The sequence below is a fragment of the Cervus canadensis genome, chromosome 11 (assembly GCF_019320065.1).
Source record: "Cervus canadensis isolate Bull #8, Minnesota chromosome 11, ASM1932006v1, whole genome shotgun sequence".
NCBI lineage: Eukaryota > Metazoa > Chordata > Mammalia > Artiodactyla > Cervidae > Cervus > Cervus canadensis.
In genome coordinates this window covers 25,154,292-25,168,208 of record NC_057396.1, presented here as the reverse complement: position 1 = coordinate 25,168,208, position 13,917 = coordinate 25,154,292, and the positions used below count along the sequence as shown (strand labels likewise).

Sequence of the window (13,917 nt, the reverse complement as noted above, 5' to 3'; positions counted from 1 at the left end):
AATTGTTCTATATTTAATCTATTTTCAGTTTTTTACCATTATAAATAATGTTCTTGGAGAATTCTTCATAAAAGTCTTTATGCACATTGTTTTACTATTTTCTTAGGATAAATTTTTATAGGAATCCATGGATCACAAAAAGTATAAATATTTTTGAGGTTTGCATGCATATTTGCAAACTACTCTTCAGGAAGTTTGCACCAACTTACTCTTCCACCAGCATTATGAGTAACATACTTTCCCCTTGTGCACATGCTAATCTAAGATATTATATATTTTTCATTTTTTGTCAGTTGGATTCTACACTAGTTAGGTTGATTATTGTTTTGTGTTATGTGACTTTGGGCTTTTTTCATCTTCAGATCATTGTCAATTCATGTCCTTGCTACATTTTTTATTTGGGTAGATCATGGTTTTCTTATTGATTTGTAAGTGCTCTTTACATATTAAAGATAATAACCATTTTTGCTCATATAGGTTGCAGAGGTTTGCCAGTTCATTACTTCCCTTTTTATTCTAGTTTTTATTATACCATAGGTTTTCTTTTCATATAATTCAAATTCATAAATCAATTCTAGTTATGACTTTTTGTGATTTTCTATTTTTTGATTTTTTGATTAGAAAGATAGGGGGGAAGAAAGAAAGGTAAATAATTAACCTGTAGTTTCTCCTTTCATAGTTTTACCTTTTTTTAACCTTTGATTACTGTGATTTTATTCTGGAGTGTAGTTGTATGTTTTTGAAAGTGATTTCAGGAGATTGGGGGGAGTCCAGGTTAAAAGGAAGGCACCCAGTACCTGGGTAAGATGCTAATACCTTCAAGGTGAAGCCAAAGCTTTCCTGCCCTGTGTAGACACAAATGTACAGTCAGGTACACGCTGACAGACACAAGCAAATATACTTAACTTTTCTCTACACATGCACACACACACTTCCACCCTCACAGAACACATACCCCCATTTACAAAGGAGAAGAATACGTCCCCATTTACAAAGGACTTGCACACCCCTTGCCTCATGTGTCCTCGCTGTAACCAGTTAGGGCAGGCAGATCTGGATTGCTTTCTTAGTTTGCAGGAGAGAAAACGGAGGTCCCAGGAACCATGAGAGACACTGTGGTCCATACAGTAAGAAAGGCAGGCACAGGCAGGTGTCAAAGCCACTTTATTGCCCTGCTTCGTGCTCAGATATGACCTGCAGATACCCACACGATCCCGGAGCACAGCACCCTGAAAGGACTTCCCAGCTACCAGGGCTCTGGTGGCTTTCAGGGAGCTCCTGGGCCCAAGGCCAGCTCCCCACAAGGGAGGCAGCAGGAGGGGGTTGCCAGGGAGCTCTGTGTGTGTGGTGGGGACACCTGTACCTTCTCCTGAGCATCTTCCTACAGATGGTCTGGGACCAGAAAGGATGTTTTCTCCTGTTACAAGTCACTGGGCCCCTCAGCCCTCCCCTGGGTGGCAAAGAATGTCCCTCTGTGACCCCATGTCTGTCTGGAGATCTGTCCCTCAGAATGTGCATGAATGTGTCTACACGTCCATGTGCATGAGAGCGTGTGCATGGGGGCATGTGTGTGCAACATCCCCTGACTGCAAAGATAACTAATTATTAGCTCCCTCTGGCCTCAGGGCCCCCCATCTGTTCCGGGGGCTGCTCCCCCTCCCTAGACTTCCGCCCTGATTTCAAAGAGGCCCTGGTGCTGTCCTGCTTTCCCTTCCCCGCGGCTGGCCAAAAAATAAAATGAAATGAAAGTCAGCCCCATCCCGCCTGCACCAGGGAAGGGGCTGACAGGAGGTCTGCAAACTAGCGCTTATCAAAAGCTCCTTCTCAAATTCATTTCAATATCTGAGCCTCTGGTTTCCAAGGCAACATAATCTTTTCATCAAAGCAACTGGTAAAACCACTGGGATCTGATATTGTTTTGTTGGCAACTTGTCAAAACTGTCATTTGGTTAAAAAAATTTTTATAGATTTATATAACCTACAAATATATACGGTGATCTATACCACTAATAATCATTAATAAAGTGCTGCCCCGTGAAGCTCTCCTAGTTCCCTCTCCCTCCCCTTCCTCCCCCAGAATGGGGGTGGGGGGGTGGGGGCGGGAACAGGTGGTAGGAATGAAGGAGACATTAGGCAGTAGGGCTGGGAGGTGACTCTGAGTGGGGACAGGCTGGGAGAGCCTGTCTACAACCCTAATAAGGCAAATGCAGTCATTTGGCTTCTTCTCAGAGACTCCCTTTTCTCAGGGTTTTCCTGGGACCCCCCCTCAACCCCCATTCTCCCTTCTCCTGTCTCCCACCATCTCTCACCCACCTGAAACACTCACATTTCCTGGCCTGAAGCCACCACAACCAGCGCCTGGATCAGTCCAAGAGGTAAACTGAGACTGACCCAGCAAACCGCCAGAGCCGGCCCATCAGTGCCCAGGGCCAAGTCCAAGGCAAGCTGTTCAGTGTTGCTCCAAAACCAGAAAGGGTCAACTAGGCAGGATTCTGTCTCCACTGCCCCCCACCCTGGCCATCATCCTCACTGAGCCCAGAGCCCCAGGAAGGGTGGAGGTGGAGACCCAGGGGCCTTGGCTCTTAGTACGCGTTCGCCTCTGCCCCGCAGGCGCCCAGCGAGTATGAGACGAGTCCGGAGCAGCTCTTCTACCGGATCGCCCACCTAAACCGCGGGCAGCAGTACCTGCTGTGGGTGGCCGCCGTCACCTCCGCCGGCCGGGGCAACAGCAGCGAGAAGGTGACCATCGAGCCTGCTGGCAAGGGTGAGCAGCCTGGGGTGGGGGCTGAGGGCAGAAACTGCCAGAAGGCCCCTTCCAGAATGACCGTTCTCCCCGACACGAGTTGTCTCCCTCCCCCCTGTCTGTGGCCTGGCTGTAAGGAGCTGGCTGGCCGCTTGCTTCCCTCCTGCACCCACCAAGACTGGGCCTCTGCTGCCCCCTGACTCCCAGAAAGGCTCACGACAGGCTCGAGGCCACGCCACTAGTCGGGGCGCCCGGCAGAATGCAGAATGCACCCCGGTCCCCCACTCCAGACTCTTCTCTGGGATTGAAAGAAAGGGCTGTTAGCCCCACCCCCAGCTCAGCTCCTCCAGAGGGGATGGAGGTGGGGTATGCTGCTTCCATGGAGCAGAGGGCTGCAAAGACAGCCCCCTCGTTCCAAAACCTGGCCATGTCAGGCTGACATGATCCCACTGATCACAGACGTTACAGAGGGCATGCCTCAAAGGAGGCTGTGGGCTGAGTGGGGCGCATGGGGTGAATAAGAACACGATTGCTTTTGAGGGTGCCCCTCTGAACCCCTGACCTGGGCATAAGTGTGGTGTGGGGGCATGTGTACCCCTACTTTATAGGCAGTGACAGTTCTGAGGCCTCAACCCAAGACCAAGACAGAGGCCATCTCACAGAGCTGCCAGGCTCCCCCATGCCAACCCCAGGGCACCGGGTTTGGCCGCACAAGCCTGAGACTTCCGGCTTCTACCTTGGCTCTGGGCCTCCCTGGGCCCTCCCTCCTGGCCCTGCCTCCTCCCACAGCCACCTGTGTCTACAACCCTGAGGCCCCAGGCCCAGGACTCAGACGACTAGTGCCTGCCTCAGCCCAGCCCCACTCCTGGGGTAACCAGCTTCCTTTGGTTGAGATACAAGAGGCGTCAGCCCTCCCCGCCTCAGGCTCGGGGTCAGCGGGCACTGAATGGAGGCCTGCAGCTGCCCTGCCACGAGGGTTGTTATCCCACTTTCCAGGAGACGCTCTGAGGCGGGATGGCACGGCCCGCGAACACAGCCGAGTGGGCCAGCCCTTCTGGCTCCAATTCGGGGGCTCTTTCTACAAAGCCTCAAGTTTCCTCCCTCCCCTGACCCCACCTCCCAGTGGTGCTGCCAACCCCTTCTCCTGAACTTATCTCCTTCCAGGAGGGAAAGGACCCGGGACCCCACACACACATAGAGACACACATAGACAGACAGATGGACACACACAGACACAGACACAGACACACACACCCCACTGAGAGGTCCCAGGAGCCAACCCCAGCCACAGGGCAGAACTGGCTCTAGAACAGTGTCTCTCGAGCTCCATCAAACATCCTTGGCAGGCAGCCAGGGGTTCCTCTAAAACTCCACTGTGAACATATCACTACTTCCTTGTGAGCCTCCTCGTGACGTCAGGAGGAAGCCCAGCCTCCTCGAGGGGCCAGCAGCGCCCTGGAAGCCCCTCCTCTCACTCACTGCTCCGACCCCTACGCTGTGCCCTCTCTTGACTCACTCTGGGCTTGGGTCACCCCAGAGGCTGGAGCCCCTCCCACTCACCATGGGTTTCAGGCCCCCATGCCTCTCTCAGTACTGTTCCCCCTTCTGACACACCTTCCTTCTCTGCTTACAGTCCATTAGGAATGTTGTGATAGGTTCAGGTGGACAGCAAAGTGACCCAGCCAAATATATACATGTGTCCATTTTCCACCAAACCCCTCTCCCATCCAGGCTGCCACATAACATTGACCAGAGTTCCATACTATACAGTAGGTCCTTGTTGGTTATCCATTTTAAATAGAGCAGTGTGTACATGTTGATCCCTAACTCCCTGACTATCCCTTCCCCCCATTCTTATCCCCTAGTAGTTTGTGAATTCCTTCTTTGCCTTCAGAATTCAAGTCAGAGCTTCCAATTGCAGAAGTCGCCCCCGGCCTTCACCTCCCCCATTCCTCCTTCCTGCTCCCAGGGCTATTGTACCTACCCCCACCATAGTATTTTTCACTCTAGTGATCTGAAGTGTCTGTCTCCCTTTTGGATGGTGAGCAACTTGAAGACAGGGACTAGATTATCCTCATTCTGTGGCTCATCAGAGCCTCCTGTGTTACCTGGTCCAAACAGGTATCTGATAAATGTCTGTTGAATGAATGATTTCCCCTCTGAAACTGAAAATGAAAACATGGGGTCCTTCTCAACCTCTCTTCCCTCTAGCCCCAGCAAAGATCATTTCTTTCGGGGGCACCGTGACAACACCCTGGATGAGAGATGTGCGGCTGCCTTGCAATTCAGTGGGAGACCCAGCCCCTGCAGTGAAGTGGACCAAGGACAGGTATGTACGGGACCCTTCAAGGATGGGTTACCCCCAGAGACAGGCATCGCAGAAGAGCTGTAAAGAGAACTGTTGTCCCTCCCTTCTGGCTGACTCAGCCACCTCCAGCCCTGGGGAGGCCCTTGCCGGGTACACGGCTACACCCTCACATGCTGGCCTGGCCTCCCTGGCTGCCCCTGTCTGCTGCCACGGATCTCCCTTCCCTGCGTGGTTGAAGAGGCATGGTTACTAGATATCCCCAGGAAGCGCTGAGTGAAAACCCAAGAATCTAGGGTCCCGGAGCCAGCGCCTTACTGCTCCCAGCTCTAACTGCCTGCAGCACCTGGGGTTGGCTCCGGGAGGGGATGCCTGCCATAAGCCGTCCCCACCCCCGGCAGTGAGGATTCAGCCATCCCCGTGTCCATGGACGGGCACCGGCTCATCCACACCAATGGCACGTTGCTGCTGCGCGCAGTGAAGGCTGAGGACTCAGGCTACTACACCTGCACGGCCACCAACACTGGCGGCTTCGACACCATCATTGTCAACCTTCTGGTGCAAGGTGAGACCCTGCGAGGTGGGCGGGGCTTTGAGAGGTAAGACCCTTCGAGGTGGGTGGGACTTGAGAGGTGAGACCCTGCGAGGTGGGCGGGGCTTTGAGAGGTGAGACCCTTCGAGGTGGGTGGGACTTGAGAGGTGAGACCCTGCGAGGTGGGTGGGACTTGAGAGGTGAGACCCTGCGAGGTGGGCGGGGCTTTGAGAGGTGAGACCCTTCGAGGTGGGTGGGACTTCAGAGGTGAGACCCTGCGAGGTGGGCGGGGCTCTGGTGGGGACAGGGAGGGCTAAGCGGGAGGAATTCCATCAAGAGACAGAGTGAGAAAGAAAGACAGAGACAGAGGTGTTGTCAAATAAAAAAGACCAGCCACCAGGGAGACAGACCCTCCGTGGATCAGAGGGGCCACGTGGGAGAGGAGGCAGGAGGGGTAGAGAGGAGAATGAGCAGGAATGGGGGAGGCAGCAAGAGGGCACCCCTGTCCCCCATCATCAGAGGTTAACCCTTTGTGGTGTGGGCTGCTGACTCTCCCCTCACAGTTCCCCCGGACCAGCCGCGTCTCACTGTCTCCAAAACCTCGGCTTCGTCCATCACTCTGACCTGGATTCCGGGTGACAATGGGGGCAGCTCCATCCGAGGTGAGGGGGCCAGGATGAGGAGTGGAGAGAATTCTGGGCCAGGGGCAGAGGAAGTGCTTCACTTACTCCCACCGCTTGTCCTCATAATGCTTCGGAAGTGATGGGAGGAGGGGTGGTTTGGACCACAGGGGAGTTACCCAAGTGCCATGGAAAATATACCAGCTTAGATGTCTGGGCTTTAGCTCACCACATTGCCAGTGGTGAGCTGTGTGAACCTGAGGAAGTCTGTTTTCCTCTCTGGGTCTTAGTTTCCAAATCTATAAAATCAACAAATGTCCTAGATACTGCTTCTTGAACTTAAATATGCATATGAATCACCAGGGGATCTTGTAAGAACACAGATTCTGATTCGGGGGAGCTGAGAATCTGCATGTCTAACAAGCTCCCAAGTGATGCTTTGGGGCCAGGGGACTATACATGGAGTAGCAGGGTCTCAATAGGACCCCTTTGAAGTCTCACAGCTCTGGTTTCTGCTCCCCTCCCCACCCTGGCTTCTAAACCCTAACACAAGAGCCAATGGGAGAGAGTCCTACAACTCACCTAAGATCCTTCCAGTTTTGCATCTAATTGGCACCCACCCCATCCTAACAGCCAAAAGTTCCCCCTGCTGGCCCCTGGCAGAGGCCAGGCCCATTACAGCTGTTGGGGGACCCCAGGCCCCACCCTGCCCCCCCTGAGCCAGGCTAAACCTCCCGGCCAGGCTTCGTGCTGCAGTACTCGGTGGACAACAGTGAGGAGTGGAAGGATGTGTTCGTCAGCTCGAGCGAGCGGTCCTTCAGGCTGGATAGCCTCAAGTGTGGCACGTGGTACAAGGTGAAGCTGGCGGCCAAGAACAGCGTGGGCTCTGGGCGCATCAGTGAGATCATCGAGGCCAAGACCCACGGGCGGGGTGAGGCCCGGGACAGGGTGGCAAGTTCTGGGATGGGGCAGAAGGGCAGAGGGAAGCACAGAGACTCCAGGGAGACCCCATCTGGTTCCATCGCTGCAGCATCTGAATGAATCACAGTAGGAAAAACTGGCCCCACTTCCCTGCAGGGGGTGGCAGACAGATGGCTCACCTCTTCCTTTTTCCTGCCTCCGTCTTCCTCCTGGGCCAGGCCTTGCTCTCCTCGTCCCTCTCCCTCTCCTTTTCTTCCTCCCCCTCTGTCCCCTGGAGCATCCCTACTCCCATCTACGCCTCCCACCGATCCCCTGGAACCACTGCAACCTCAGCCACCCCAGGGAAACCCTTCCCAGTCTCTCTAACCTCTGTCTCTCCCTCTGGCCCCCCAGAGCCCTCCTTCAGCAAAGACCAGCACCTCTTCACCCACATCAACTCCACGCATGCTCGGCTTAACCTGCAGGGCTGGAACAATGGGGGCTGCCCCATCACCGCCATCATGCTGGAGTACCGGCCCAAGGGCACCTGGGCCTGGCAGGGCCTGCGCGCCAACAGCTCTGGGGAGGTGTTTCTGACTGAGCTGCGGGAGGCCACGTGGTACGAGCTGCGCATGAGGGCTTGCAACAGCGCTGGCTGCGGGAACGAGACCGCTCAGTTCGCCACCCTGGACTACGACGGCAGTGAGTCAGCAAGCGCGGGCAGGGGCGCTGCCGGGGAAGCTGGCCGAGAGGCAGACACGTACAGCGCCAGACAAGCAAACAGAAAAGAGGCAGGACTCTAGTCAGGGACAAGGACTGATGGGTGAGGAAGCAAGCAAAGGACAGGCAAAAGGAGCAGCAGACAGGTAGACCGGTACGTGGGTAGATGCACCTGTGACCACACAGATGGATAGGCAGGCAAGCAGGTCAGTAACACTGAAGACAGAGGGTCTTTGGGACTTCCCTGGTGGTCCAGTGGCTAAGACTCCACGCTCCCAATGCAAGGGGATGGGGCCAGGTTCTATCCTGGTCAGAGAACTAGATCCCACATGCCATAACTAAGAGTTCACATGCCACAAATAAGACCCAGCACGCCAAATAAATAATAAAATTGAAGAAAAAAAAAAGATAGAGGGTCTTTGAAGGTGCAACCCTTGCTCTCCATTGCTTTAAAGAGATGAGAGGAGGCAGAGATGTAGTTGATGTCCTGCTCTATAAGAACACTCTGCTAAAATGGTACATTAGCCAGGATGGGGTAGCCTATGCTACAGTAACAAACACTAAAAGCTTCATGGCTTGATCCAATAAAAATTTCTCACTCTCATAACATCTTTTGAGGGTTGGCTGGCACCATCATTTAGCCCTGTTAGCTATACCATCTTGAACATGCAGCCTCCAAGGTCACCAGCAAGAGAGAGACAGAAAAGACACAGCAGTTCCTAACTGCCCTGGCCAGGGGGTGATAGATACTCATCATTTCTATTCACATTCTGTTGTCTGTAACTAGTAACATGGCTCTAACCTAACCGCCAGGAAGTCTGGGGAATGTAGCTGAGCACATGGATGTTTTGGTGAGCCCCAGCTGGTGTCTGCCACATGTGGATACCTCACACTCATGCACACACATGTTTAAGGCACATAGAAGGCTGAATTCATAGGGACCAGCTGTCACAAGCTTAACTGCATCTACCTGTGTGTTAAGGAAACAATAAAAGTGGCATCTTCAGGGGATTTGCTCGAAGAAGGAAGACTTCATGAAGAAGATGATTCTTAGCTGAGGTTTTGAAACAAGTAAACATCAGGACTTGGCAGAAGGCTCTATCAGCGGGAGAACTCATCATATCTCCTAGCAGCTCCCAGGGTTAGATATCACCCATGGGGGACAGGGGGCAGGGAGAGACTGCAGGGTGTTGAGTGGCTTTTGCCTCCATCTAGGGAAGAGAATACAGGATCCCACTGCCCTGACTTCTGTCTCCTGTGATCCTCATCATCACCACCCCCCAACCTTACCAGCTGGATGTGGGAATCTAAGCCCATCAGCTACCCTCTAGAAATGAACACTGAGCTCCAACAGGCAGGAGACCATCTCAGAAAGGATTCAGGATGATTCTAAAACAGGCCTAAGAGTCTTTAATATCATATGCAGTATAAAAACTACACAACCATTCATGGCTGTCCTGATGGGACCAGAACTTGGGGGCAGCAGAGGGGAGAGTTGGGGCTCTGAACTGGGAAGTAGAGATTGGAGTGAGACCAAAGGCAGCAAGAGAAGTCCAAGGGCTATGCTGCCCATGAGACTCTGCATAACGCTCAACTCCTAGGGACATCTGACTCCCTTCTTCACCCCCATTCAGGCACCATCCCGCCCATCAAGTCTGCACAAGGTGAGGGGGATGACGTGAAGAAGCTGTTCACCATCGGCTGCCCGGTCATCCTGGCCACACTGGGGGTGGCACTGCTCTTCATCGTTCGCAAGAAGAGGAAAGAAAAGCGGCTGAAGCGGCTCCGAGGTGAGCAAGTTTCTATGTGCTTCCTGAGAAGGAATGACCCTCAGCTGCGCTGGCCACTCTCCACTGGCCTGGAGCACTGTCTGGATGAGAGAGGGTGTCCATGTCCACTTGAAGGGAGCACCGTCACTCCAGCCTTCTGAAACCTCCTTAGTTGTTCACTGCTTCTTCCTCTGTGTCCCCAAGACTTTGTGCCTGCCCTCACCAGGTTGACTTTTAGTGGTCCACACTGGTAAAACCATGTTGCTGGTTAAGACATTTGAACAATTCCATAGTTGGTAAATAGGTGTTGTTCCCTTCCACCCTGGATGCTCCATTCTTTCATATAGGACCTCTGCAACTTTCCTAGGGCCCAGCCACTAAAGACATGCAAGTGGTCTCTAAGACCTTTCTCAGCTTTGACTGAGCTGTTCCTATACCTTGTCCAGTGTTAAATATTGTTAGTATCCTCCCCTGTCCTAATACCTGATACCATAGCCTGGCATGAATGGACTTGATTTATCCATGACCAACTAGTTTCTAGATAAATGTCTGTTCGCATATTTGGAAAACATTTATTGAGTATCTGCTGTATTGTAGATACTGCCAGACATTAAAGATATAAAAATGAATGAGAAGGAGCAGCCCATGCCCTTATAGAGTTCAAAGCCAAGGCACAATAAGAGCACAAAAGAGGGAATAACTAAGGCTGCCTAAGGTATTTAGGAGTTGGGTAGATAAATGGATGGTTCAGTGGGTGGTTGATAGTTGTCAAGTGGTTGGATGGATGGATGATTGGATGTCTGATGAATTGACAGTTGAATCACTAGATGGTTGGCTCGATGGATGGATAGATGGATATTTGAAGAATAGATGGATGATAAAATGGATAGATGATTTTATGGTTGTATGAATGGATGATTGGATGAATGGTTGAATAGATGAATGGATAATTAGGTGAATGGTTGGATAGAGGCTTGGATGGGTTGATGGTTGAATGGACAAATGGTTGGCATTCATTGGGAAGCCCATCAAACATCCAATCATCGATCCATCCAACCATTTAACAACCATCAACCACCCACTGAAACATCCATTTATCTACCCAACTCCTGGTGAGTGGATCACTGGATGAATGGATCAACAGTGGCTAGATCAATAATAAATGGATGGATGGGTGGGTAGATAGATGGTTGAATATATTCATGAAGCTAGATTCACTCTAACCAGTCATTCTCAGTTATCAGAGGTCTAGTGAATTACCCATGTCCTTTGCTTCTCCTCTCTTGTCAATTCCTGACCTGAGAGTCCTAAATTTACTCAGGGTCCCTATGAGATAAAACAGGCTCCCTGAGTGGCTCAGTGATAAAGAACCCACCTGCCAGTGTAGGAGACATAAGAGATACCAATTCAATCCCTGGGTCAGGAAAATCCCCTGGGTAAGGGCATGGCAACCCACTCCAATATTCTTGCCTGGAGAATCCCATGGACTGAGCAGCCTGCAGGCTGTGGTCCGTGGGGTTGCACAGAGTCCAACACAACTGAAGCAACTTAGCACATGCATGCATGAGATAAAACAGTGACCTTCAAATACATCCATGGACTTTTGGAGACAGATGCCCTAGAGAAGGAAGTAAAACTTCTTGGTTGAAGTCATCTGGAGGTGCCCACTGACCACTTGTATTTCATCCCTGACTCTCTCCTCTCTCCAACAGATAACCGAGGATAGATCTACCACGATGCCTATTTCCAACCTGCTATGATGTCTTATTTGATTAGAGTCAATTCAGGAAGTAGACGAAATACTTTATATACTGTCTCCCTGTTAGATAAAATTCTGAGGAAAGGAAAATAGACCTGAGTCAAATCCTGAACTGGGAGCAATAGACCTTATCATGTTTGGGATTGTCTCCAAGGTCCTTACATTTCTTCCCAGGAGACTAGCCCTGGGCCCGCTTTTGGGAATTCTCTCGCCTTGCTCCCCATGCCTCTTCCAATTCTGATACTGCTGAGACCCATTCTCATTCAGTGCCCTCTCTCTACTGTTTTGCAGATGCAAAGAGTTTGGCAGAAATGTTGATAAGGTGGGTGTCACATCGCTGCTTCCTCTATCCTCCCATTTCCCTCCCCTCACCCAGGGTACAGGCTTCTAAGACCCCACTATCCTGCAAAACCTCTCCCCCAACCCTTTGTGGCTGCCTTGTCACCCACCTCCAGCCCTTCTCCCCACAGCAAGAACAACCGAAGCTTTGACACCCCCGTGAAGGGGCCACCCCAGGGCCCACGGCTACACATTGACATCCCCAGGGTCCAGCTGCTCATCGAGGACAAGGAGGGCATCAAGCAGCTGGGTGAGTGACAGGTGCCACGAGCTCTCTGTCCTGCTGAGGGGGCTTCCCCACGCCACATCCCATGAAAAGCAACCACCAGTCCTCAGATAGTGCCCGAGGTTCTAGAAGCAGCCCCATCAACAACTCCACAACCCCAGAACTCACTGCAGCTTCTCTCTAGGACTGGGTTTCCTCTGTTAATGGGGAGACCTGACCTGACCTTTCTTGGGTTCAATGTCAGATAAAGACAAAGAGAAATTTGGGGAGCAAAGCTGGTCCCCTAAGGGAAGGACTCCTGCTGATTGTGCTGCTTCCTCCAGGAGATGACAAGGCCACCATCCCTGTGACTGATGCTGAATTCAGCCAGGCTGTCAATCCTCAGAGTTTCTGCACCGGTGTCTCCTTGCACCACCCAGCCCTCATCCAGAGCTCAGGACCCCTGATCGACATGTCTGACATCCGGCCTGGCACTAGTAAGCACCATCCCCTGGGAGACAGCCCTCCTCCCAGATGGGGTTTCTTGGGCACAGCATAATGCAGAAGTGGCTTTTTTTTTTTTAAAGGAGGGAGGAGCAGCATGGAAGAATGGAAAGAACACTGGAATTAGAGTCTAGAGACCTTGATTACAGACCCACTAGCTGTGGCCTTATGCATATCATTCACCTTATCTCTCTGGGCCTCACTTTCTTTCCCTAGAAATTTTGAGAGGGTTAGTTGTTCTTTCTCTCCAAGGGCCTCTGCATCTTGCACTGAGACTCTGGACGTAAGGACAGAATACATCCAGGACTGTAGGGAATCATACTCATGAGGCAGCAGGAGAGGAGGTGACTGTAGAAAAGATGGGGTGGCCGGGGAGGACTAGGATGCGCCCACTGCCCGTATGCCTGACACTGCTGTCCTCCTCCTCTGTGGATAGCTGTGTGTTCAGGAAAGGCAGCACACTCAGCTTTCCCAAGGGAGCTTCTGCAGCTGCTCCTGCCTCCTCCCTTGGTCCCCACCGCCCTTTCTGGTAAATGCCAGCTGCCCAAGCCTGAGTGGCCGCAGCTGGAGGGTGCTAGCTCTTGCTTCCTCTGTGCAGATCCAGTGTCCAGAAAGAATGTGAAGTCAGCCCACAGCACCCGGAACCGGTACTCAAGCCAGTGGACTCTGACCAAGTGTCAGGCCTCCACGCCCGCCCGTACCCTCACCTCCGACTGGCGCACTGTGGGCTCCCAGCATGGTGTTACTGTCACCGAGAGTGACAGCTACAGTGCCAGCCTCTCCCAGGACACAGGTAAGCCCAGGGACCTGGTTCCTGCTCACTCTCCTCAGGCTCCCCCATCCCCATCTTCTATTTTCCCCACTCCTACCCACTCCATTCACAGAGTCCAAGGCCCCAGTCAGTTTCATTTCCAGCTGGTCACAAAACACTTGACCTAACTGAGCTCTTCTTGTCAAGGATTTCATTTTCCTCTCCCAAAAAATGATGGAGAAAATGGTGCACATGATGTTTGTTGGAGAAGAGGTTAAGGGTTGCTCAGAGGGTGATGCTTATTATCAAGAATGAAAGCTGTGGGCTTCCATGGTGGCTCAGTCGTAAAGAATCCACCTGTCAATGCAGGAGACATGGGTTCCATCCCTGATCTGGGAAGATTCCACATGCTGCAGAGCAACAGAGTCCGTGTGCCACAACTATTGAGCCTGTCCTCTAGACCCCAGGAGCCACAATTACTGAGCCCGTGTGTTGCAACTACTGAAGCCGGGGCACCCTAGAGCCTGTGCTCCACAAGAGAAGCCACCACAATGAGAAGTCCACACATCGCAACTAGAGAATAGCCCCCACTTGCCCGCACAGCAACAAAGACCCAGCACAGCCATAAACAAATGGATTTCAAAAAGAATGAAAGATGTTTTGCATTTTGTTAGTCAACGATCCCACTTTTTAAATTAATGAATCGATTTTAATTGGAGGTTAATTACTTTACAATATTGTAGTGGTTTTTGCCATGTATTAATATGCAC

The 13,917-nt window shown here is 51.9% G+C and overlaps 1 protein-coding gene across 1 annotated transcript in view; it reads left to right on the top strand.

The window, feature by feature from the left end:
* Positions 1-13,917, top strand: part of DSCAML1 (DS cell adhesion molecule like 1) — a 365,655-nt gene that overhangs the window by 347,550 nt on the left and 4,188 nt on the right. The window contains exons 21-31 of the mRNA XM_043481523.1: positions 2,611-2,764; positions 4,955-5,072; positions 5,450-5,613; positions 6,144-6,242; positions 6,943-7,131; positions 7,515-7,802; positions 9,455-9,610; positions 11,640-11,670; positions 11,819-11,937; positions 12,237-12,389; positions 12,995-13,189. Of these exons, the coding sequence (XP_043337458.1) occupies positions 2,611-2,764; positions 4,955-5,072; positions 5,450-5,613; positions 6,144-6,242; positions 6,943-7,131; positions 7,515-7,802; positions 9,455-9,610; positions 11,640-11,670; positions 11,819-11,937; positions 12,237-12,389; positions 12,995-13,189 (1,666 nt within the window). The remainder of the gene's footprint in view (positions 1-2,610; positions 2,765-4,954; positions 5,073-5,449; positions 5,614-6,143; positions 6,243-6,942; positions 7,132-7,514; positions 7,803-9,454; positions 9,611-11,639; positions 11,671-11,818; positions 11,938-12,236; positions 12,390-12,994; positions 13,190-13,917) is intronic.